This window comes from Pseudoliparis swirei, chromosome 23 (assembly GCF_029220125.1).
Source record: "Pseudoliparis swirei isolate HS2019 ecotype Mariana Trench chromosome 23, NWPU_hadal_v1, whole genome shotgun sequence".
Taxonomy (NCBI): Eukaryota; Metazoa; Chordata; class Actinopteri; order Perciformes; family Liparidae; genus Pseudoliparis; species Pseudoliparis swirei.
This window is the reverse complement of record NC_079410.1, coordinates 13,711,111-13,738,289: the sequence shown is the minus strand read 5'-3', so window position 1 is coordinate 13,738,289 and position 27,179 is coordinate 13,711,111. Positions and strand designations below refer to the sequence as shown.

General features: G+C 41.1%; 1 protein-coding gene across 4 annotated transcripts; it reads left to right on the top strand.

Annotated features, from left to right (window-relative positions):
• The first annotated feature begins 251 nt into the window (after nt 1-251).
• On the top strand, nt 252-26,692 carry brd4 (bromodomain containing 4). 4 transcript variants are annotated; one of them, XM_056407335.1, is made up of 19 exons: nt 252-567; nt 15,017-15,395; nt 15,803-15,940; nt 16,030-16,165; nt 16,257-16,600; nt 16,748-17,185; nt 17,280-17,408; nt 17,659-17,889; nt 17,981-18,228; nt 18,735-19,066; nt 19,180-19,275; nt 19,359-19,742; nt 20,246-21,223; nt 21,343-21,449; nt 21,534-21,684; nt 21,792-21,922; nt 22,026-22,231; nt 22,842-23,199; nt 24,194-26,692. In XM_056407335.1, exons 1-19 carry the CDS (start codon nt 488-490, stop codon nt 24,260-24,262), a joined length of 4,935 nt encoding a protein of 1,644 aa, XP_056263310.1. In that variant the 5' UTR covers nt 252-487; the 3' UTR covers nt 24,263-26,692. The 4 variants fall into 4 exon arrangements, with proteins under 4 accessions (XP_056263310.1, XP_056263308.1, XP_056263309.1 ...); XM_056407333.1 differs by lacking the exon at nt 252-567 and adding an exon at nt 6,837-7,435 and having other exon boundaries at nt 21,537-21,684; XM_056407334.1 differs by lacking the exon at nt 252-567 and adding an exon at nt 6,838-7,435 and having other exon boundaries at nt 21,792-21,916.
• Nucleotides 26,693-27,179: the final 487 nt, after the last annotated feature.

The window sequence follows — 27,179 nt, the reverse complement described above, 5'->3', positions numbered from 1 at the left end:
TTATGTATATTTTGCAATAAATACCTGCAAAGAGAGATCTGCAGTTAATGTTATCTTTTTATATTAACTATTAAAGTCACAAATCATCAACAAACATACTGTTGTTAATGTCTTTCAAATGTGAAATAATAATGATACCAAATTAATGCAGTGGATTTATTAACACCATTTTAACCGTCTCCCGACTCTTTTGAACTCTTGATTTTGGAAACAACTGTTTTTATTAATTTATATTTACTCTCACCTTTATTAGGAAGTTACATCATATCTAATTTAATCAAACACAGAGAGAAGACACCACAACGCGGTACTTTTGTGAACAGCATTGCTGTTGTTTTTACTTTCACTTATAGTTCTGTAGCGTTGGCCCAACATATCACGTCGTCTTTATGAAGCGTATCGCCAGTTATCCTGATGTAGACACATTTCTCTTCCCAGTCGCCAAGCCCGTAACACGGTCTGTACGTCCTCGACGAAAGATCTACGCATGACGTCATCGACAACGAGAGGTGTTCAGGATCCTCGGAGAGAAAGATCCCGCGCGCCCTGGCAACCTGATAAACCCAGGTAAACGCCGTTGTTTCAAACATTATTCTGCCAGTCTTGTTGTCTCGGTGAGCCGAACGAGTAAACCGCAAGAGACACGGTAACAGCGATGTAGAGGTTTGAGGGGTAGCGCTGTTGCCCGGCGCCCACTGAGACCGTTCACTTGCACGACGGCCTGTTCTGGCTAACTAGCTTGCTAGCTAAAGCTAGTTGGCAGTTGTCTATCAAAGACACAATAACCGCATCTACATTGTGTGTCTACCTGACATCCCTCGCCTGCCTCACACACTGCCGACCACACATACGTTGTAAATTGACCGACTAAGGGTGCTACGACCACTGTGTCGGGCATCTATTGCTCGTTTGCTCGTCGACTGTCTTGTGTTGTGGGAGACGGTGACGCCGTCACGGTGATGATGGCGCACACTCGGATTGAGGCTATTTGACGAGATTGCAGTCAATGGAGCTGGTAACACGTATTATAACTGTAAAGTTCATTTCCCTAAGATCGCCGTCATGTTAATGAAACAAGACCACGGCGTCTTCGTACGCGTTCAGCGCTGCTCTTCACAGCACTGACGTCCATTACGAAACCCAGGCAATAATCTATGCCCTGTGGCCTAACGTTAGGATCTTGGCTTCTCGGCGATGGCTCGCCAGCAGTCATTACTTTGCAATTCATCTTTTTATTCACCAAATGTGGTTTACGTTATCAATCTCACATAAACGTGGTGGAGTCTGTAGTGTGCATACGACTAATATGGGGGGGATATTACAGACATAACGCTGTGAAATTCAGCCGACCGGTATGTTCAAACAGATTACTCACGCAGGGGCCCGTTACTTTAGCTCACTATCTGTCCCTCGGGCGTGTAACGTATTTTTATTTTTTAAATAATTGTAATGCCGTCGCTATAGTAGTTGGGAGCCCAATGGGTAACAGCATACAGCTGACGTCTATCTAATGACAGACAGGAGCCCACATGGGGTCACGTGCTTGTTTGGACCGGCTTCTTTGCCTAAGTAGACTAAAGTAGTTTTAAAGCTTTAGTGTTATTGTAATGGTAAAACCAATATATACTTTCTCAAAAAACATGTTGGCAGTCTAGTATGCAGACCTGTGTTTGTAACATTCAAAGCCATAGGTCAGTCTTGTGATTAGGTTACCATGTCATTGATTAGGTATAAACAAGTGTTATCACTGTCTTCACTGTGTGTGTAAATGAGGAGACCAACTGGGTAACGGCAGTTATCAGTTGAGAAGTTAATCAAAAAAGCTCTGATGGTTGAGCCATTATGAACATTATTGCACATTCATAGTTTTCCTTGTTGAAAGAGATCAACTGCACCATACGTTTTTAAACAATGACTGACTCAACTTGCTTGTAGATACTACTGATTAACTACAGAGGGTTTAATGAAATGCCTGATGCCTCATAAAACCAGTCTAGAATGATTGTTGGTTTTCCATTGAAACTTTCTACAACATTTCAGGGTGTCTCAAAAATTGCCGTCCGGGGTGACGGGCATATGTGCTGCGTAAGACATTATTATCATTTCCTACACTCAAGACTGTTTATTTCCTCCTTATTTTTTAAATTCCTTTTTTGGTTCTTTTCTCCCTGGTTTGGTTGCCATGGTAACACCATCCTTGGCCTAGTTGTGAATGACCTCTGAATGAGACGGAGTGTGGTCAGGGAACATATGAAATGAGCGAGCAAACAAAATCAGTTATAGTGCGTAAGTACATGCTTTATTTATCACTTTTGAATCATTGGCAGTCGTGTCATGAAGTCTACTACAACCATGACATGCAGCTAGTGCAACAAGCTGCATGGTTTACTCTTTGGCCACATGAAAACAGTACGTCTTTGTCATATTGTGGCATGTTTGATAATTAATAGACAATATTCACAATTTTGTACCATTTTGTGATGATCCATTTTTTAAATTAAAACCATTATTACGGTCCACTTTCAAGGCCCATACTAAACACAGCTAATGCCATTTGAAGCTGCTAATCTAACAATAATGGCTGGTTGCTGGATCGTCTGTCACCCATATCATTGTCAGTGGGGTCGTTGCACTATTTTTTTTTAAATCATACAATTCTCAGTTAGAAAAAAATGCAGTACTCGGGGGACTTGCTTTAAATACAATTGAGTTGAAGTTAATCAGATTGTCACCTATATTTTCTAGAGCTTTCGTTGGAGTGGACATTCACACAATCCAGTCGTACCCTACATAAACACAAACTTCCGTCAAACACCCTCTCATGTCAGTGTTATGTAACAATATGTACAATCACTCGCAAACATCGCAGATCGCAGAGATCATTGTATATCGGCAGAACCTGTCAAGATATCTGCGTCTTAAAGAAACAGTGTGTAACATTTAGGGTGATTTATTAGCAGCAATGGAATACAATATTAATAACTATGTTTTAATCAGTGTATAATCACCTGGAACTAAGAATTGTAAAATTTTCGTTTGCGTAGAAAAGGGCATTTATATATTTATCCTAGGGACCAGGTCGTCTTCCACGTAGCACGCCATGCTGCATCGCCATATTTCTATAGCAGCCCAGAACTTCCTCTGACTGGTGAGAGCCATTTACGTTTTACACTATCTGCAAATGGGGGGCATTCCGAAACTCAGTATTAACTGGGCCCCAGTGCAAAATTACTAATGTATTGATAAGCCCCGATGTTACTCTTGTTTTTATTGTTACTTTTTAATTCTTTGATGTTATTTATTATCACATTGCAGCACGCATTTACTCTGCTCTTTCCTCCAACTACACACATGCACACAAATAAAGTAGGAGCAGATATGCCGCTGTGGTGAAGTAAAGAATACTCGAGTTGATGGCAACTGCGCTTGTTACTGCGCGTTCAATAACATTGTTGCGAGTAAAAAGACAGTCCGTTAACCATACATCTCTTAACATGTAAACGAAAGTGAAACCCTATTCAATCGCTCATCGCCGCCATCTTTACACAAGCAGCGAGCACGATCGGCCAAAAGCTTTTTTTTTTGTAAAAGGAAGAAAGAAAGAATGACTGATACTCCATCCATTTTGTAAATTAAGTTTTATCGCCCGGTTGTGCACGCAGGTTCGCTCCCTGTTGTTCCCGGCGCATTTTTGAAGCGGCTGCGCTTTCAAAAGTGGCGTCTGGTGTGATCGTGCCCTAAGAGCAGATGGTCCAAACGTAATATACTGTATATTACTCTTCTACTCTGGACTGCCGCCGTAACATTCAAGAAAGTTTCTCGTAGACTGCGCAGAGGCAACGCTGCTTCCTAAAAGTAAAGCCAAAACATCCCAACCGTCAGCAGATGGGTGTTAGGTTAGGCAGCGCTTGATTTGAGCTGAGCTGAGTTTTCTACGAGCAGGACATGTATTTTAAACGTCAATATCGCAGGTTAAAGTGTTCATTTTATATACTGATATTTCATAGATATCCTAACTTTTAGTCTCTAGCATGATTCAAGCTGTCTTTTAGAACTACAGAAGCAATCTTTATTAAATTAAATTAATTCTCAAATGACTCGAAGGTTTTTGTTATTATTATTATGAAGTACCTCTTTTTTCCTGAACAAAACTGAATATATAAGTGGATGCTACACCATGTCAAGTTGGCATATTGCCTATTCCTTGTTTTCTTTTCACTGTGTGCCCCTGTAGATTTAAGCTTCTGATGATGAATGGAGGCGCTTCCGACTTTCTTGCAGAGTCTCATCTCTAAGTGTACTGCGGCCTCTTCCTCTGACCCAACCCCCAGTCCAAATGCTCTTGCTCTCACCCCTCCCTCCCTTCTCCACTGTGTCTGAATATGCTCTCCCCCACCCTTCCAGTGACATCAGTTTGGCCTCCTCTGAATTGCTGTAGGTTGGAGCTTTGTCACTCTAGCAGCTGCTGTATTGTCTTTAGGGATGGTGCATATGGCACGTGGACATGGAAGTAGGTCTGTAAGGACTTTGTCAGTCTGGCTGCTGCACAGATGAGCTTCTTAATTTTGAGGGAAACCCATCATTGTGCACTGCTCTCACAAGTCACCTGAGTAGGCTCTGCTTTATACCTGGTGGATCTATACTCGCCTGATCTCTTAGGTTATTTAATATCCGACACTGATTCAACTTGCCAATTGTAATATGTATATTAATAAGTATGTGAACATATAATGTGGCTGGTTTGATATACTCCAATGCAATATTTAGTGTGTTAACATAAAGTCAAGAAATGTCACCATGAACCAAACAGTGACTTTTATTAACTGTTAGATACAAACTGATCCTGCAATCGTCACAGAGGGAGATTCATGTTCCTTTTGGCCCTTTTGATGGCAAGTGCTTTGCTTATTTAACACTCCCTATTGTTTGTCAGGTGTTACACTCCCTGGTCTTTTGTCATCTGATGTACTGTCTATTCATATGGGCAGTGGCTGCTAAGAAGGACATACATAAACTACAAATGGTTCAAAACAGAGCTGCCAGATTAGCACTCCAGTGTTAAATTAGAACTAATACTGCATATATGCACTCTCGCCTGTCATGGTTCTCAGTTGAAACTCAACTTCACTTTTGTCTTCTCATGTTTTTCCAGGAAAGTAGTATTTAATCAGACACCAGTATATTTCTTCAATCAGTTACAATACACATTTAACAGACATAACCATAACACAAGGAATGCTAGTTTAGGTCAATTGATACCGCCAACCCCAAGAACTAACCTCCTCAAACATACTGTTATCTATCGTGCAATTACCGCTTGGAATTTACTACCTCCTCGTTTAACTCACATGAGTAATAATTTGTTTGTCATTCAAAAAACAATTAAAAGCGCACCAAAGAACATTCACCACTTGACGTATTCTATTGCTTTTTAGTCATCTGATTTTCTTTTTCTTTTTCTTTGTATGAATTAAGTTGAATTGCATAACATATATCTTATCCTTCGACTGTACTGTGCATCTGACTGCACTATTTTTTACTTTGTTGTACTATTTTTAACTGTTGGTTTCACGATATGTTTTGTATGTATTGTATTTTGTCCTTTCTGTGGACCCCAGGAAGATTAGCGGTCGCTAAGGCGTCAGCTAATGGGGATCCAATAAATAAACAATAAACAATCATTCATATATTATGAGGCAGCATTTAATATCACTTCTGTATTTTACTTGTGGTCTAAAAATGGTTACTTGGTAATTAGCTACTAAGAACTTGTTTGTTTTGTGAATTATTATCGTCCTATCTTTCGATTAGATCAGATTGACCTTTACCTCGCATGCAGTGCGATCACAGAGATGTCCTGATTTAGAGGTGATGGTGTTTCTGGGACTGCAGAATTAATATTGGCCACCGAGATGTCCTGAACATAAAGGTTGGCTCAAGAAGTCATGGTGTATGGCCCCTTGATCTGATCACTTCAGTTTTCTTTCATGCCCCCAGTTTGGCCACGCCTCTACATTATATCCTGAATTCAGATTATTTACTTGAGTCTACCTGCAGTCTTGGGTTGTCCAAAATGCAGCCTCTGCTTATGTCCAAGCTGTTGATCATAGTGCACATACTAATTAGCTTAATTTATTGAGTTCAAAATGTAGAATTAGCTTTGTGGTTGTGAGCTACAACATTGCTTGCTTTCCTGGCAAAGTGGCCACAAGAGTTATCCAAAAATCAAATTATTCCATTTTGTCTCACACTTTTTTTGACAACAGTGCTGCAATAATGATAGATTTTTTATATTGATTCGGCCTTGCTAGTTAAGTGGTCATTTTGGTAACCCTGGCTGTGGTCTCTTGGCTTGAATTATATGTGATTTAGAGATGCCGGTGTTTCTGGGACTGCAAAGTTCCTATTATTGCTATGGACCAATATCAGATATGTTCCCAAAAAACAAAACTGTTGTGCAGCTTTATAAGTTTTGGAGTAAATCATCCACTATTTTGAATGGCAGTGGTCTGTATCAGGAGCGGATGGAGTGCAGATAAGGGGAGCCCTAAATTGGTGGGGGAGGCATACAAGATCACTCCAAGGGAGTTGAGTGAGTGGGGGTGGGGCATGATGAAATGGACTGAGGAGAAGACTGGAAGGGGGTGGGGTGTTAAAGGTATAAGAGAGAGAGAGAGAGAGGAGAGAGCAAGGGCCTAAAGCTATTGATGGGAAAGCGGGGAGGGGTGGAATGAGCAAGCGCATAGGAGGGAGGGAGGGGTGTGTGGGCTGAGGCTCTGCTGAATGAGGAAGCAGCAGAGCCATTTTTACTGTTGAGTAACTGCATGCTGGTCGGCCTCTGCTAGAGAGAGGGCGAGAGAGCGAGCAAGAGGAATAAAGTGCTCCTGCTGGATCTTATCGGAGCCCTCTCTCCCCTCTCTCTCCTTCCCCTCTCCTTCTAGCTTTCAGTTTGTGTCCATTTAAGTTGTGGAGGCCCTGGAGAGGACACACAATGGAGCGGAGAGCCTGTGGCAACTGGGCCGTTGTACTGCTGAGAGGGGGATGGGGTAGAGAGAGGACCGGTTCACACAGCTAACACAGCCTGCCGGCTGGAGGCTTCCACAGCCTTTCCTCCTCGCCTGGACCCACTGTTTCCAGGCTGGGGCCTTTTTTTGTGGAACAGCTATCCTCAAACTCCGCTTGGACGACACGAAGGATTACTCATTGTGTTCCGTCGGATTTTAGGATACATACTGAAAAATATATCACTCTGGCGTTTTGGATAAGAGAAAAGAAAAAACTAACTTCAGTGTAATTCTTCTTGCCCGTTTTTGGTTTCTGTTGAGTGGAGTTCATAAATGGATTACAAGATGCACGCCAAATCAAACGATTTGCTGGATTTTCAAAAACTGGACGCCCTTCTGGAAAAAATTGCACATTCGGTCTCTGTGAAAAGGTAAAGTTATCTGGTGAAGTTGACTCCTACAACGTTTTCAGCAATTTAACAGAGTCACTAAAGATTTTGCAGCCATACATACAAAATATTATCGGTTGAAATTCGTGGTTAAAAACTGGTATGGTTAAATCAATGACAGCCTTGAGCAATGGCTCTCGGGACTATCATGTGCTTGGCTCAGCACAACAATCCAGTTTCGATGTGTTGCGTTGAGCATAGTATTGTGATCCAGATTTCAGCCAGAAGCCAGGAACCTACCCCTGGGTGTGAGAGGGAGGTGTGGAGGAAGGGTTAGTTCACAGAGAGAAGGGGGTTGTGTGTATGGCAGTTGTAAAAATGTCTCCTGATTCCTGGAAGGGTTTGGCTTGCTTATCCTTAGCAGCTGGAAGTTGAACCTGAAAGCGTTGGCATGATTCCTGCCTTTTCCTTTTGATGTGTGCCTGACTCACTTATTTGAGTCACTTGTGCTCATGCACTGACTCATTCAGGATATGCTTATATTCAATAATAGGAAACTTATTGAGATCTGCAACATTTTGCTGAACACAATAAGACATATGTAGACGGAGAGTATCCAGGTCTTTATGTGTGTAACTGCCATTTGTCAAAAACACGCTGAAGTCACACATGCCATGGGTGGTTAATATTGAATTGGTAAGCTTCAAAAAGTAGACTTTGGAAACATCGAGAATATAAATACAGTAACCTTGCCAAGCAGTGACGTGTTTCCATCGAATTTTAATTTTTTAAAGCCAAGTTTCAGAGGTACTCTTAAAGGAAGCAACAGACCGATACCACATGATACAAAAGTTAAAGAAAAGTAGAAGAGTAATTCATGTTTCATACCTAATTGTCCTTGTATATGTTTGGTGTATAAGTCGTACTACTTTGCCAGCACTCAACCTCACACTGTAGAATCTTTAAGAAACTTTGTTTACACAGTTGCTTATAGCAGCACAGTATTTTTATATTTGAATGATAAATGGGATTAGAGCGTCCTTATTTTGGTTGTAAAACACATTGCATTATAAACTGCTGCTCCTTATCTCATTATTTAAAAAATATATGAGGAAAGATTAAGGATAAAATACCATTTGTGGCTTCATGCCAGCTTTATTGTAAATCATACCACGTTTATGCACTGAGACAACAATGGCCTTTCAGATGCCATTTGGTTGTAGTTGGTCTTTGGCTGATCATTGCGGAAACCAAAAAAAAAAACCCCCCCGGGGAAAAAAGGGCCCCCGGGAAAAAAGGGGGGCCCCAAAAAGGGGCCCGGGGAAAAGGGGCCCCCACCCCACCCCCAAAAAACCCTGAAAACCCAAAAAGGGGAAACCCCAAAAAAACAAAGGGGAAAAAAACGCGCCCGGGCCCGGGGGAAAACCCAAAAGAAAACCCCCAAAAAACAGGGAACTCCCCAAAGTTTTCCCCAGGCCTTTCCCCCCCCAAAAAAACCAACGGTTTCCCAAAACAAAAAAAAAAAAGGGGAGAGGAGTTTTTCCTTTTTTCCCCCAAAAGTTTTCCTACCAACCCTTTTTGGGGAAAACCTTTCCCCCCTTTTTTTTAAAATCTTAAAATTTTTTTGGGTTTTAAAAAAAAATTTTTTTTCCCTTCTGGTCCTATATGAGTCCCGGAAATGAATTGCCCACTAGCCCAATTCAAATTTTGCCGAAAAAATCAGTTGCATTTTCCAGCACACGACCCGAAACCAACCCCGAGAACTTAATTGCAAAGAAAAGTCGCCGCTCTTATAGACTGTCTGCCAGGTCAGTTTCCTACAGTACCCTTGCATAGATTTCTAATGTTCAGAGATAAATACACATGATTTACACTACGCAACCGTTCTAGAACACGCCCACGGTGAGAAAATTACATACAATTCCATTCAATGATGCAGTACGTATGTCTCGCCTGTAGCAAGCCCCGTTCAATGCATCAAACCGCCGAAACCTATGTCGGCTAGTAAAAGGTACGTAACAATTTGTCATTACACTTTAAACTATTTTAGACTTAATACTAAAAAGGGGTGGTATTAGTTGTTATAGTTCCATCGAATGAGACACAAATTAACGTGTAGATTGACACAAGTGCACAGTGTGATAATTTGAACGTGAAACTTCGTCTATAAGGCGTTTTCCATGTATGAATACATTATACTGACAGGTTACGAATTAATGTTGTCTCTTATAGCTCTATTACTGATTGTCCGTGACATGCTTTATGTACAATGTTTGAAGTCAATTGAACTGCAAGGGCGATAGTCAAGATGGCCGACATATTATGTTGTATGTTGCTACCAATGCGGAATTAATTTAAGCCATTAAGCTGTAAACAGACAGGGACTGTTTCAAATGACCGAAACTCAAAGAAGAGATTACCATGAATCAAGAACTTGCTCTATACCACGGTAGTTGACTAAATCTTGAGGTACTACGTGTGTAGCGACAACTTGAATTGGTAGTTCAAAACTGCACTGTCTGATATGTCAACGGTTGACTTGTACTGCAGCTTGCAACCGAGTTGGAGACTGGATCCTGTTTAGTTGACTTTGTTGATATAAGGAACACCTTACTGTTATGTAATATGTTATGCGAGGTTTTACTTAATTATAAATAAAGCAGTGAAAATGAGTTTACATGACAATAACATATAACATGAAATGCCTTTGTAAGTTGACTCTGTGATGACGTATAAAGTATTTGATCTAACATCTTCTTAGTCTTTGTATTTGATATATGAAATTGCATTTCGAGGTACTAGAAAATAATCACCCTTTAATTAATTTAGATGCATATTCTGAGGCACTATCCCTGACATGAATCAAATTCCAGATAGTATCGAGCAAATTTTTATTCAACTATTTCTGTGACATTGAAGCGTTTGGCTAAGCCTACGACTTTCTTGGATTGCTTACCTAATTTGCATTACTTGTACGACCGGTTAGCACCCTATTCATTTTAATTGTCATGTGGGAACTAAATGACTGGTAAGCAATCAAACTTAGAAACTATACCAGATTAGAATGATGTTTGACTGTTTAAGTGTTGTATTTTTCTTTTGACTCTTCTAAAATTTAAAATGTTAAGCGGCAGAGCGAACAGCTTTGAGAAACTATAAATCTACACAGTGACTAGTTCTTTATACACTTTAACTGATTTAAGTGAAGGATAACAATTCTTTAATCCTAATATGAGGAAATGACGTTTTATCTCTGTGAATTTCTATTCTCACACTTTAGGTTGATACATTTATCAACGAGCTGACTTGAAGTACCTTTCTATGAACACAGACAGATGTTATCTATCACTGTTTATTGTACAAACTTTAGCTTAGATTCATTATGCAAACTTTAGAAGAACTATTCTTGGTTGGAAATTTGAACTTTCAGTTAATTTTTAAAATTGTGTAGAATTCTTTGACTTTGGTCAAGCAGAGTTTTAATTTTGCCAATGATCCGACCATCTTATAGCTCTTGATAATGTATTTTAATTGCTGCATATTCAATTCTTTGAGCATGTTAATGTAATCGTAGGGAGCGAATCCATTGTAATCTGTGATTCTGGTAATTGACGGAGTTTGAAATTTAGGTTTGCAAATGAACAAGAGAAAAAATGGAGTAAATTAATGACTATAAAAAATCTGGTATTCATGATTATTTTTAAAACTATGAAAGTCAACATACTTAAACTAAGTCTTTAATCTTGTTGGCGAAAATATGATATTCAATTGCCTTGAGTCTGGGTTTTTTTGATTTGCATGTACTACTTGGATGTGTGGACTCAGTCCGTTTTGTGTTTTCATTTTGTTTAATTTGTATGGCATTTAATTTGGGTGCAATTACTCGATTATTTGAGAGAATTTGAAAAGATTGAACCGTATAAGGGAAAACTTAAAGATCACAATTAAGTCACTTGTATTTTTGTGTAGATTGGAAACTAGCGCCATTTTAAACTACCTTTTCTTGATTCATTTGCATAATTCGTGAAGTGTCGACAGGACATAGTTCAGACTTTACTTTCTTGTGTTTTTTATGGTTTAATTTTGTTATTGATAGTTATTTACTGATGCGAGTTATGATTCTATTGTAGATCAGTGAAGTCGGATCTTTTATGTGTATAATTTATAAGTCCGTATTAATGATTAGATTGTTTATTGGTTAGAGAGTAATTCTAAGTTTCGTTGTTGCATTTTAAATTTGGAACAAGAGCAATGACCTTTAGCATGTTACTTTTTCAGTCGTTTTTATTTTGTTAATGCAGTTATATCTCGTTTGTTTGTCAAATTTATCCTATCTTGAGTAGACACAGTCTTGATTAACATCATTATGTAATAATTCATGTATTTAAATTGTGAAATTGTTTGATAGACATTCACTAATTTAAGACGTTTAATTCTTAATGCTTTAGTAAATTCACTAGAATATGCCACTGCAAATGGTGAAATGGTAAAAAGTACCCATACTGCTTTCTGCTATATTTCATAAATTGAAAAATACAATTTATTGATATTTATGTGTACTATCTTTAAGCATATACATATATTTAAATGTTTAGTATGTGAGATACATGTTAATTCTTAGATTATGCATAATATTACTTTATATAAAGTACAATTATGATTTTAACTGACATTATCTCTTATGAACAATGTTTAAATTTAAATTTTAAATTCAGTGAAAAGGGAATCAACATTTCTGTAGTCAATAAAATAGAAAATTGTCATATGTAAATCATTAAGATGTAATTTGAAAAGGCATAGAAAAACAAATTATGAAAATACAGAAAGTAAACTAGCATTATAAGATGAAGATCTAGGAATGTGTAAAGAATGGTAATACAAATTCACATGCAAAAAGAATTAATAGACACATATTCATACAGTGGAATTTAAATCAACAGTCAAAGGTAATCCAAATTAACATAATCGGAATAGAATTAATGTCAATCTTATTGAAGCATGACAATCCACTCATCAGGACTGAAAAATGACCTAGATAGAGACCTAGAAGTCCCATAAATATAGAGATATGAAAGAGGAACAGGATGATCAGTGAATAACTCCAGAGGAAGTAAAGTTCAAGGCGAGTGGATTAGTACACTGAGTCTGCTCAATGGAATGTCAATAAGTGCAGTATGCGATAGAGTAGTCTCAGTCCATACAGTGAGCTGGTCCAAGGAGCCGATAATAGGCAGGGCTCATCGTAGGATCAGGCCAGACCTGTAAGTGGATCTAGGTAAGGCTTTCGAGCCTAGAGAATACAAAGAATAGGACTATGACTACCATAGTGCGTAGCGTAAGTGAACAGGAGCTAGTGTAATCTACTTAGTAGAGAGTCAAGTAGCTGCGATGATCTGAGCCTTAAAGTATAGGAAAAGGGCTGAAGCATCTATCCTAACTGAAGGTCCAATTTAGATTTTAACGCTGTGCTGATTGAATTTAGCGTGTTCAAGAGAGTGAAAAATTTGCTCTACTAAGATTAAGAGTTGACATCGATCAATTATGAGGAATTAAGCTCTAGAGATGGAGATCACGTCAGTTTAGTAACGAGATAAGTGTAGATTCGAGTGCTGCAGGTTGATAGATCCGATTTGCATTCTGGAACACAGAGTGGCATTGGATCCTGGCCTAGTTTTAGAGCAGCCTGTAATGGTTACAGTTCAATCATCCAATGTCGTAACTAATTTTCACATTTTGCAGATGTGCCATGATATTCGAGAAAGTCAGTTGAGATTTCTTTAGTTCGAGGTTTAGACAGATAAGAAATTACATGTGTTGAAGGCTAGACAGAATATCAGTGCTACCAGAAGCTAGGTAAACGATCAGTTATCAAGGTTCTGGTATCGTATCTTTAAGACATTGATCTTAGACGGGTTGCTAATATTTATTAATATATTAGTGTCATAAAATGTTAAGTGATTAGCAACTGAATGTATGGATAATTCCAACAGGGAAGAAATAATGGTCTGATCTTAAATTAATAGCAGATCGCTTGTTTCTGCGGTGCCATGTAAGGTTCAATACTAGTGTCTCGAGAAACTATGGCATGGTCGAATCCATCATGATTTCTACTAACCAGATGTAAGTTTAGGCAGGTCAATTGATTTACCTTCAAGGTTTAAGGAAGGGTTTAAGGATCCGGTGGTTCCAATACCCGTAGAGGGGGTTTAAGGGGTACGCACCTTTAAGGATTGTGGACTTTAAAGACACATATAAATGACGCATTAAGGGCAATCTCATGAGGTACGTCACAGTATGGAAGTGAAGTAACTTATGGTTAGGTGATGAGTGATCCTAACAAGGACATAAAAGCTTAAAATTGCACGTTTGAAAGATTGCCACTAGGATGGATTGAAATCTGGCCTAAGATAATTTAAAAAATGTAGGTTTTAATACGTTCTAAATTAATCTTAATGATTTTATTTACTAGTTTACATAATTTAGGACTTTAATTTTTAATAATGATATTATAGATTTATGGCATTAATTTAAGATTTTATAATTTATTTTATATATATGAATTATTTATAACTAACATATTTATTTAATGGACTATATCTATAATATTTACATGACATACTAATTTGGATTTTAAACAATACATATTTAACATTGTATTTAGTTAACTATATATTTTCACTTTCAATTATAGTATATTATCTGAATTTGCTTAGAATACTGTTATGAATCATTTATTTTGATATCGATCCAATTATCCTGATAACATACTAGACATGTGCATCTACTAATGCCTACTAATTACAGTAAATACAGGACTAACTTTCTAGAATTATTGGCATAACTAATCGATTTTCTACTATATTTCTAATTCTACTAATATAATATAATGTAGTGAATCGATATTTATTACTTGGAAAGCGTATCAATAGTTATCATCAAGTACAAGTCAGACCCAATAACGACTTAAGTAAACTGATGTGGATTACCAATAAATAGTAACTGAAAATGTTAGTTGTATAATTAGGTCATTTGACGGATTCGAGTATCAGTTATCTTAATTACAACCTTAGCGTTGGATCTGAGGGATCCACTAATGGTGGTTTACATTGGCCATGGCCGCACTATCATTGAGTCACTAGGTGATCAGGTATGGTGGAATGGTCTTGACGGTGGTTACTAGTTGGATGGAAGCATAACCGATGGCCATTAAAAATGTGTAATTTTCCATGATGTGTGAGTTTAGTAACTGATGCAAAATCACTGTCATGACACACTTGAGCCACTGAGCAACTTTCATAGGAATGAATGGGGCGCCGCCTTTAACACTGTTGTCCAGTTCTCTTTATACATCCATTGGTATTACCCAATACAGCTGCTGCTTCAACGGAGGGAAACAACTAAATATTCAATGTTTAACATGAAAACAATAGCAAAGGACTAGTATGCCACTGCCTTTTGCAATGCAATTCCAATAAACTAGATATCAGAGGTCTACTTAGCAATACACTGATTAATGATTCAAATACAATGTTAATAACTGTGCTACTAACTATATAAAGAAACAGTTTATTGAAGGATATTTAAAAAGATGCTAATGACTGTATGTTTTTTTTCATTCTCCAGAGAGTCCAGCGAGGAGTGCAATGGGATCAGTGGTGCTCTGTCAGTGGAGTCTGTGCCGGGGCCAAGACTGAACTGGTGTCCTGCCAGCACCACTATCCCTGCCCCTGCAGCTCAAGCTCCAGCTCTGAGGCCTGAGCCCAACCCTGTTAGAATGGGGGACGGTCTGGATGCAGCACAGATGTCGGGCAGCAGCAGCAGCCAGGGGCAGGCCCAGCAAATGGGCAATCCCTCACCCCCAGAGTACATCAATCCCATCAGGCCAAAGCGCCAGACTAATCAGCTGCAGTACCTGCTCAAGGTGGTGGTGAAGGGCCTGTGGAAGCACCAGTTTGCCTGGCCCTTTCATATACCAGTGGATGCGATCAAACTCAACCTTCCTGTGAGTGCAAGCTTTGTCCCTTTGTGTGTATGATGGCACGTACCTCAGAACTGTAACACATTAGGCTGTACATCAACATGTTTCTTACTGGTTGAACTGTGATGATTTTTCATTATTGATGTCGACAAACTAGACCCATCTACTTTTTTGTATGTGTACATAGAGCATTGTTTGAGATGGTAGGGCTCATTTCCCTCATTTTAGAGGAAGCTAAATGGTGCCATTTATTTTTTTAAATGTAAAAACAACTTTCACACGCATACACTGTACCTTTAAATTCACTGTTGTTGAGTTGCGTGTCTTTATACAACCTTTGGACTTGAGAATATTTGATGCTTATTGATGAAGAATGGGCATTGTGTTTGTAGAGAGTGTCGCATAGTTTCTTACTTGTCCATTTGTTTCAGGACTACGACACAATAATCAAAATTCCCATGGACATGGGAACAATCAAGAGAAGGCTTGAGAACAGTTACTACTGGAATGCCCAAGAATGTATACAAGACTTCAACACGATGTTTACCAACTGCTACATATACAACAAGGTGACATAGTGAAGACCGGAGCCAACATAAAGTGCCAAAGATCCTGAAACGCTTCTACTTTTGCTAAGAGTCTTTGTCTCCCCCTGCAGCCTGGAGATGACATAGTCTTAATGGCTGAGGCTCTAGAGCAGGTGTTCCTCCAAAGGGTCACTGAAATGCCTGTGGAAGAAACTGAAATTGTTGTCATGACGGGGAAGGGCCGTGGCCGTGGTCGAAGAGACGGAGGTATGTAATTTACTTCTTTCCACACACATCGTCTTTGGGCTGACCTCTGTGAGACAGAATACTTATCCAAGTGTCTTGTTCTCTCATCAAGGTCTGAGCTTGAAACCAGGGGCCATCATTGATTCATCGTCCACGACTCCTCAAACACCCGGTCTGTCAAATCTCTCGGTAGCACCGCAGATCAGAGAACCAGTACAGGGCCCGCCTTTACTACCTCCCCAGCCTTTGATGCAGGCCCTGCCTTCCCACGTGCCCCCAATGTTACCCAGTCATGCGCCACAGCTTGGAGCTCCATACACCCTGGGCCAATCCCTGGACTGTGCACCTCAAGTTCCCATTCTGACTTCCGTGCCCCCCCCAGTTCAGACATCCCTTCCCCCAGCATCCATCCAGAGCACTGCCCCCATGCTGCAGAACTCTATAACCATGACCAAAGTGAGTTTGATTGACACAGGGAAATATGCTTGGGCAGGTGGGCACATGTTTGACTGCTTGGGAGCATTAGACAGGTTTAATTCTAATCTCTTCTTTTTTGCTCTTCTGCTCCCTTTCTCTGCCCTATTTCTATTAACCTCTATCTAGCAAAGAAAGAGTCAGAAAAGGAAAGCTGACACTACAACACCCACAGCAAATGACCAACTGAGTGAGTCTTCACCAGCAGAGTCCAAATCTGGGAAGACACTACCCAGGCGAGAGAGTGCCCGGCCTACAAAACTGATAAAGAAGGATGCACCAGACTCCCAGCATCACATAGGGATGGGGATGGGCATGGGGATGGGAATAGGAATGGGAATGGGAATGGGAATGGGAATGGGAATGGGACTGAGTGGACCAAGTGGAGGTCATAGCCCAAAGCCACAGGATCAGCTGGGTTACTGTGCTAGTCTGGTTAGGGATATGTTGTCCAAGAAGCATGCTGGTTATGCCTGGCCCTTTTATAAATCAGTTGATGTGGATGCACTGGGATTACACGATTATCACGATATCATCAAATATCCGATGGACCTCAACGGCATCAAGGTGTGTTGAAGATTTTTTTCAGCAATACCACAATGTTTTGAATAGAGGGGGTTTGTGGCGTGCGGCTAAAACATATCCTCCATGTGTTCAATAGGTAAAGCTGGAGAACAGGCAATACCGGGAACCCCAGGAGTTTGCTTCTGACGTACGATTAATGTTTTCGAACTGCTACAAATACAATCCACCAGACCACGAGGTGGTAGCCATGGCTCGCAAGCTACAGGTAAATATAGACTAACATGCAGACAATGTTGTGTGTGTGTATATATGTTAAATAATCAATTAAATAATGTCACTCTTTTTGTTTTTATTTGCAAGAAAAAAATATTTCTGATTTGTATGTAGTTGTATTACTCTCAAAAGTCAATGTACTTTCTCTGTTTATGTTCAAAATGAAAAAACATACCTACAAACATTCACTTTGATTCAAACATATGTTTTACTCCGCTTGTTTGTGTCTTTTAATTCCATAGGATGTCTTTGAGATGCGCTTTGCCAAGATGCCAGATGAACTTGAGATCAAGCCTCTAGTTTCTCCCCCAACTCTTACTCTCCACCATCCAGCCCCTGTTAAGCCCCAGCCTCCTTTGGCCCACGTTGCCTCATCCACAGACAGCTCCAGTGATTCGTCCTCCGAGTCTGAGTCTTCAACAGATGACTCTGAAGAGGAAAGAGCCAACAGGTTGGCCGAGCTCCAGGATCAGGTCAGTGACTAGAGTAGATTCAAGATGGTAGCAACGGTATTATTTTTTTTGAACAATTTTGTTGAGAACTTGTCTCTTCTCTTAAATTCAGTTAAAGGCTGTCCATGAGCAGCTGGCAGCCTTGTCCCAACCACAAGCCAGCAAACCAAAGAGAAAAGAGAAGGAAAAGGAGAAGAAGGAGAAGGAGAAAGAGAAGAAAAAAGAAAAGCATAAGAAGAAAGGAAGCATGTCTGGCCTTGGAGATGAGATCCAGGATGCTACGCCTCTGCAGCAGCTCTCTAAGAAGACAAAGACTAGTAACAATAACAACAAAGATGTTGTACCCAAGAAGAAACCTAGGTAGGGATTCAACTTGTATAAACTTTACCCGTCAGGATGTTAGTTGGAACATCTCCTTGATATTAGATATTTCTTTAACCATCAGCTTGGCATTGCACAATTCCATTTTGTCCTTACTCAAAGTCTTTTTAAAATAATTTCACTGTAATTGTAGACATGGTTGAGGCTAAATTATGATGCTCAGTCACCTGAGGACACAGGAATATTTTGTTTCTGTAAATAGACGTAATCCCTAAAAAGGTGATCGTGGTATTACAAGAATATAATTGATTGGTATCGTTGAGTTCACTCAGTTTTATGTCTGTTGAGAGATTCTGAGTCTTACAATGTAGAATGCTCTATATTTTGTAGGGGATCTTTATTATATATTATTCACCTGTAGCTGTTAAGATATGTTTGTTTTTAGTTGTAAATCTTTTAAGCGTTTTTTCTAAAGAGTTGCTGTGTAGGTAAAGGCTAGTCAGTGTTACATATTGCTAAATTACACATGTGTTTTTGCCCTCTAGTAAAAAGGAAGGGATGAAAAGCAATCATCCCTCCAACCTGCTGCCTGTTCCCGGCATTGAAGACGACCTGGTGGCAGCTGGGTCATCAGCAACCGGGGAAAAGTGCCGACCTATGACGTACGAGGAGAAGAGGCAGTTAAGCTTGGACATCAACAAACTTCCCGGTGACAAGCTCGGCCGTGTAGTGCATATCATTCAGTCCCGAGAGCCCTCACTCAAAAACTCAAACCCTGATGAGATTGAGATTGACTTTGAGACGCTAAAACCCTCCACTCTGCGCGAGCTGGAGAGATACGTCTCTTCCTGCCTCCGCAAGAAGAAAAAGGTTCAAGGTAAGTCACATTAGAAAACCAGCAAGCTAGTTAATCACCTGAGTCTGATATTGTCTCGTTTATTATTCTATGCCTCATTGGAAATCCATGAACACATCGTTGTTGGTTTGCAGTTGAGAAGCCAGTAGAGTCCATGGCTACCTCCAAAAAGACTGGATCCTCTTCAGAGAGCAGTGGCTCCAGCACAGACAGCGAAGCTGAGGGGACAGGTGACTTACGGCAAACATGGCAATTTAAATGCTCACAATAAAAAGTAAAATCCTTAAACTTAATTACAATTTATTTTTTTCAGGAATAATAAAGCATCGGAAGAAAAAGGGCTTGTCGGTGAAGGAGGGGAAAAAGACCCATCCTCATGTACACATTCAGAGTGGCCCTGGTCAGATTGGGCTTCATTCCCAAATTGCAGGCCTTCAGTCGAGCAGTCAGATGAAGCAGCAGCCTCAGCCGCCCACCGCAGGCTTCATTGCTCCCCCTGTAGCTGCTCTGGAGTCTTCCCAGTTACTGGAGACCAGCTTTGACTCCCTGCCGCCTTTCGGCCAGCCTCTCATGCATCTCACGCACCACACGGGGAACTCCTCGCCTGCACCTCCTCACCTCAACGCTCATTCTGCTGAGCCAGTGTCCCCTGAGACACACCCCTTCCTCAACCAACATCCCGTCCTCACATCTCCAGGTAAGGCTGTCTGCAGGCTGCTTCACTTATGACCTGTACAATATGAATCACTCCTTGGATTTTTAACTGCAATACCTGAGACGCACACTATATACATAGTGACATTAATATGAAATTAAACTAATATTAATTGTAAGCCACACTCAAACTGATCTATTTTGCTCTTACTCCAACCTGCTTTTTAACTTAGGAGAGCAAGCCGATGGAGAACCGACAATGACCTAAAGATTCCATTAATCTGACCTCATGCTTTGCTCTCAGAATACCCCCACCTCCTTGCTAGAATAATCTTAACATGTACTACAATCACTGCTGTACTCATGGCAATTCCTTTTCTTTATTTGAGATTTTCACTCACCATTTTAGTATGTTTATGAATTCCTGTGATAAGATCCAAACTGCTGTTTTCTTTTTTTTGGAGTAAACAAAGATCACAAGCAGAAAACGTCGTATTCATGATGTGTTATGTCTCTGCTTCCTTTCCTGGCCCGGTGCATCTTTAGCTTTGCACATCTCCATGCCTCAGCAGCCTTCTCGACCCAGTCACAAGGCAGCGCCTCTTCATCCCAAACCCCCTCAGCAGCAACCTGCACCTCCTCAGCAGCAGCCAACCCTGCAGCAGCCAACCCAGCAGCAGCAGCTCCAGCCCCAGTCGGCAGCACCACCACCAACACCGCCAACACCGCCAACACCACCACCACCACCACCACCACCACCACCACCACCACCACCGCAGCACCAGCTTTCTGCTCAGATCCTCCACCCTTCTCAGCCTCTGCACCAGCGGCCCCTGTCCCCTCCAACACTCACACCCCAGGGCTTGCTGTCGTCCCAGCCTCCCCAGATGCTGCTGGAGGACGATGAAGAGCCAGGCTCCACGACGCCTATGAACCAAGTCCAGTTATACCTGCAGCAGTTCCAGCAAGCCCGCCAGCCACCGCAGTCCATGCAGTCGCTCCAGGCACAGGCCCGTCAACAACAACAACAACAACAACAGCAGCAGCAACAACAACTACTACTGCAGCAGCAACAACAACAACAAAAACAGCAGCAACAACAACAACAACCGGGACAGATCTCTCTCCTGCAGTCTGTCCAGGGACAATCTCAACTGTCCTCTCAGACCACGCTGCCTCCTCCCCAGCTCCCTTTGCCTCCTCAGCCAGCCCCCCCACATCAGGCCCCCCCACATCAGGCCCCTCCACATCAGGCCCCTCCACATCAGGCCCCTCCACATCAGGCACCGGCCCAACAGATGCCGCTACACCAGGCCCGCCACATGCAGCATTCTCAGCCTCAGCAACAGCAGCCCCAACAACAACAACAACAACTGAATTACCAGCAGGGTCCAGTACTGGCTGGTCAGTCGCAGGGATCACAACACAAGGTATCCATGCCCATCAACAAAGCACAGCAGATCATCCAGCAGCAGCAACAGCAGCCCTCCCCTCGCCCGACCAAGGCTGACCCCTACAACGCCGGTTAGTTTGAGAAGATGAGACAAAAACTAATTGTCTTACTGATTGTTAAAGCAAAATCGGTTTCTGTACAAATAAATGGTGCTAACTGAGGTTTTATGCCATTCCCCATCTGTTGACAGGTCACATGAGGGACAACCCATCCCCTCTGATGATGCATTCCCCACAACTTCCCCAGTATCCACCTGTCTCTCACCAGTCCCCACCTCACAACATGCAGCCCAAAAAGGTGAGAAACTCTTTTTAGAAACCGTGAGGTTCAGGGCTAACATTATCTCCACATGCCCGTGTCTGACTTTGACTCTCTTCGCAGCAGAGGGCCCCTGGGAGCCACGGTGTACTAAAGGAGGAGAAGCTTCCTCCATCACCAGTGATGAGAGGAGAGCCATTTAACCCTGCCATGAGACCAGACCATCATAAACACCCCGATAACAAGCCTTCTCAACCAGGCCACAGCCAACAGAGTGAGTCACAAGACATTGTGTATTTTCTCTAACCGTCTGTGGTTAAAATGCTAGAGGAGAAGAAGAAGCTACACAATATCTTGAGACTGTGTCATTGTGTTGAGTAGATGTGAAGTCTATAGACAACTTGCGACCTGTCATCCGCTCCTCCGAGTCCAGTGGACTGCCCTCCTCTCTGCAAGAGAAGGAGAAGTTCAAGCAGGAGTCCAAGGTGCCCATTGCCCCCAAAAAGGTACAGGTAGGGGAAATAGTCATTTTAAGAAACAGAAAAAATGAATACATCTCTTTTTATTGCATTTTGCAAGATTTTTGATCATCATTGTTCATTAATGTTTTCTCAGGATGTGAAACTGAAGAATATGGGCTCATGGGCCAGCCTGGCACAAAAGTCCACGTCTACACCCTCATCTGCCGTGAAGTCGTCGAGTGACAGCTTTGAGCAGTTCCGTCGGGCTGCGCGGGAGAAAGAGGAGAGGGAGAAAGCTCTGAAGGCCCAAGCTGAGCAGGTGGAAAAAGAGCGACTCCGCAGAGAGCAGGACAAACTGCGGTAAGCTTGACCGGAAGACGATAACATATGCAGGGTGGCAATGTTTACCTCACGATGTTTTGAGGAGTTAAAGATTATCATCAATTATATCCATCGGTTGGTGGGACGTGATGTCAATCCTCAACTACTGGCATAGAGAGTACTTATGGGCATCTACTCTGGTTCAAACCATCACATGTAACACCCCACTGACAGCAACGCTTATGTAGTTTAACAACTCTTTAATAGGACACTGATAATACAAATATTGTAATCATTGAACCCCACTGTACAGTGTCATGCACAGTACCTTATAAAGAATATATATTATATCAACCCTTTCTTTTCTAAAAAGAAGATGATCAAGTTAATCAGGGTCATTGGCCACCTTATGTTTGAAAAAACAAAATTCCACTAAGTTTACAAACCTGCTTGTTTCTTTTAGCTAAAACATTAAATTACATTGTTATGCATGTTGTATATCTTGTTTTTCTGTCCTTGTAGTTTTAGATTTAGCTCAGACATTTACCCTGTGACACTTCTCGGATGAAACCAAATGTGAACCCCCTTCAGCGATCAGAAAAGTCTTTGGTTTCACCCGGTGTGAATTATTGTCCTGAATGTTTTCCAGAGGTCGAGATGAAGACGACATCATGGAGCCCAGCAGGAGGGTGCATGAGGAGCCGCGCAGGCGCCTGGAGCAGCAACACATTCAAGCTTCTTCTTCGCAGCAGCAACAACAACAACAACAACAGCAGCAACAACAACAGCAACAACAACAGCAGAAGCAACAACAGCAGCAGCAACAGCAGCAACAACAACAACAGCAACAACAACAGCAGCAGCAGCAGCAGCAGCAGGAGCCCCAGCCAGCTGCCGTTCAGCCTCCTCAGCCCCCCACGCCGCCTCAGCCCGCCACACAGAACCCACTGGACCAACAGAGGGAGCTCGCTCGCCGACGAGAGCAGGAGAGGAGGAGGCGAGAAGCGGTGAGCTAATTGTCATGAACACTCTTCACGCCTTGGTTGTCCTCTCAGACGGGCACGTCCACGGGCTGCTGTGGACCGTACAGATGTGCAGGAGCTCAGTTTCATGCAGTCCGCTCGCAGGACACGCCGTGTAGATCACTGCCACCAAGTTGTAGCCAAACATTTTGCCATCAAACTACACGTTACACTTTTTACTGTACGGTAATAAAAAGGCCAGTCGTCTTTTTGTTTTCTCTCTCTATTTTTACATCTACGTAATACATTAAATAATAATAGCAGAGTGAACGGAGAGGCATGGAATGATTGGTCCTCTTACCAATGAGCTCTCACCAATACAGAATGATGACCGATAACGGTCAGTTGACCAGCTTCTGATGTCAGGAATGCGACAGTGTGTGGACCCAGCTGACCCATCGGCCCGCCAGGGATACTTCAAGTTTCTATTTTAATGTCCGTTTCTCTGCTGCATGTATGCAAATGATGTAATGCACATGTCCAGTGGTTCCTACTGATTACTGGCCTTTGATAATCTAATTTGCACTGCCAGTTTCAAAATGACCGCATTATTTTATTACATTTGCAATCGATATTGCCCAGGGCTTCATCCTACTGAGGCCCCGCTTCTCCCTCTGGGTCTGTGAGGCAAACATTTTCTAATGATGAATTCAAACCTGGATTATAATTATTGATGCATTATTTTATTTAAAATATGTTGCAGCTGGTAACGGTAGAACTTACTATTTTATTTACTTCATGATATACTACTTAATAATGCTTTATGGTTTATTAGTTGATTTGCGTACTTGCCCATGCAGAACGTATAACTTATTGAATAGTAAATGATCAAAGAAGTGCACCACAGCTGAATAGATCAATTTGAAGATAAAACAAATTTCTGATTTCTAGCTGAAGGAGCAGTTTTCCAGAGGTCTGAAGATGCACTCGGAGATAATAAACGTAATTTTCATGCTTCGTTGTTCTCTTCTCTCTCCAGATGGCGGCAACTATTGACATGAATTTCCAAAGTGACTTAATGGCTATCTTTGAGGAGAACCTGTTTTGAGGAGAGCAGCACCTGAAACTGAGAAAAAAGGAAAGAAAAGAAAAAAGAAAAAAACGAACCCTTCCTCTGAAGAGAGATTTGCCGACCACGCACCACGGAGCGACACAGACTGTATGTCGATGTGACGGGCCCTCGGGTGGAGGACACGCACTGGACGGCGCCCGCAGGTCGCGTTGTCCCTGTGGACGAACACGCTCAACACGTGGGGAGAGTCTCACTGTCTCGGATGTCGTATCCGAGGAGAAGCATTGTCTGCTTGATATACCTAACAGGAGAAGGAGGACCCCGGTTGGCACAGTTGCCTTTGTCACTTGCTTCTTACAGTGTGTGTGTGTGTGTGTGGACACAACAATGAATTGCAAGAGTAAGGACATCCCAATAACTATGAAAATGCTCTGATAATGTACTGACAGACTGTGCAGAGGTGTGTTTTGAAACTGCCAGATATCTGAGGTGGTGAAGAAGACTGGTCTTTTATGTTCTGTTTTGTTTTGACTGTTGTAAGTGAACAAATGAGGGGGGGAGGGGGGGGGGCAACAACTTCCATATTGTAAATCATGTATATTTCTCAGCAGAGAAGGTACAGTTTGCCTTACACCTCTTTCCTAAACAGACGATTCTGTTCTGCACACATGGACACACCAATAACATTCACAACCAGGAGCAGTGCAGACCTTTTTTCATCAACTATTATCTACTGTAAAGAAGTATTTTCTTATTCTACAACAACTTTGTTTTGGATCTTCTTTTTTTTTCTTCCCCTCTTTCGATCTTTAAATCTTCATCCGACTCTGTCTATGCCAAACAAACCCACTATATTTTATGCTAAATGACTCGTCCTAAATCATGGTAGGTAACACAAACAAACCTGAATATATGCATAATCATAGTTCCAGTAAGTATTTATCAAATAGAATCTGTTGACGTTTTCATTCTGCCTTGTATTTTTCTTTTATTACTAAAACGTTAACTTGTTTGCGAGCGAGGGGGAAAGGTCCGGCCGTTTCTGAGCTTTACTTGGGATAAGATTTTACTACAATTGTCGCACCATTCTTTGTATTACACTTTGAGACATAATGTTGAACATGTTAATAACATTGGCCTGTTCACAGCAGTCACGCTATGGATCCGTTCTAAGCGAATCGATGGGGACCCCCGCGCTGCTCCCGGTGTCCACTCTGATCCGACTTCACGGTTCTGATCAAATGTCAACAGAGTGCTGAAGGCGGGAAGTGGACCGCCTGGGGAGTAAGACAAACACGCAACACCTTTCTGGAGCTGTTACTTGATTCAGGTTTCGTTAAAAAATGTAAACAAAATAATTTAAAAAAGCTGAAGGGACTGGAAAGAGCTTCCTGTTAGTTTTTGCATCAATTTGTGGAAAAAAACCACAAAATTTTTTTGAAATGGAAATCTCTGAAATAACAGTTTTGATTTATCTTTGTTCTCGTTCGATAATGGTTGATGTGAGTTATGATTCTGTTCTTGGAGACATTGTCGGGACCGGGGACGGCTTGAGATCTGAATGCGTCTCGTCCTCTTCACTTGTCTCTGTTATGGTGTTTTTCTCCAGTGCCTGTATTGTATTGCAATTCTCGTTGGCTTATATTACACTTCGAGGGGGTTTAGCAAGGGGCCAGGTCAGGATTGGGTGGTGTAATATTTGAACGGGGAGGGAGATTTTTTGAAAGAGTTTGTGTAAAAAATTTAAAGAAATAAAAAAAGAAGGAAAAAAAAGGTAAAGACAGCGTTTTATATTTTACCCGTTATCAAGATTCGGGTTTTAAATTTAGTTTTAGTTGGACTTCTGAGTGTACACCTCTGAACAACTACCTTCTCATTTTGTTGAATCGGCAGATTTTAGGTGGATATTCTTCGGCGTTGCCACACGAGCGTCTGAGTCTGGTCTGTGAGTGTGACTGTGTACATTTGGACGGCTGTGTGACTGTATGTGTTTTGTTATGGTTAATTTTTTTGTTAAAGTGTGGCGCAGGAGGCATTTTCTCCGATGCAGATAAGCATTCTATTGATGAGAATAAACAGATGAACCGTACTTCAGGAGAACTTGTTTCAGTGCTTGAGTCACCTTTTTAATTTCTATGAAGTCCACCATATATGAAATATAGAATTTTTATTGTTAGATTGGTTTTGAAAGGATAAAAAAATAATGTCATTCCTTTTTTAGCCTTTTTTCTTTTGTTTGTGCCATGAGTTCTACAGAGAATGTGCTGACCCGCAGCTCAGCCCAGAGTTTGCTTTATTCAGGTATTTTATTTTGTGTTACATTTGTTCTGTTTTGGGGGTTTTGTTCAAGCATTTTCCTCGATTTATTGTTTGGTATGTGAGTGATCTATCGAGGTCTCTGATTCAGTCTGTTATGATCATTGAATAAACTCATCTCTTTTATAGAAAATAAAAAAATATACTAAATTCCGTTTTTTATTTTTGTGAAATGCATCTTGGAGCTCAGCCGCCCTCATTCAGCTGCTTTGAAGACGGACCGTTATCTCTCAGATGTGCCACCTGCACCGAAACAACATGCCACACACAAACGGGGTCATAACTTCAGCCCTTTAACATCTTTTTTAGCTGCTGTATTTTTTATTAATTATTTATACGAAAATGTATGACATTTGGTGTACTGTGTTGTGACTTCTTTGTATTGTCATACACTACATTTTTATATAAGCCAGCTATACTTTTTAAGACATGCTTTAGTTTTGCATTTTTTATGACATAACAAATACGTATAGATTTCATGACTTTTACTACATACTTTGACTTTTTGAAGATGTACAATATGACTGTTTTATGACATGCTATACTTTAATTTGAATGTTTTTTTTCTTAATCTTTCTAATTTTAAAGATAGTTTTAGTTTGAAAGTGTGGTGCAACATGATTTAAAGTTAGGCCAC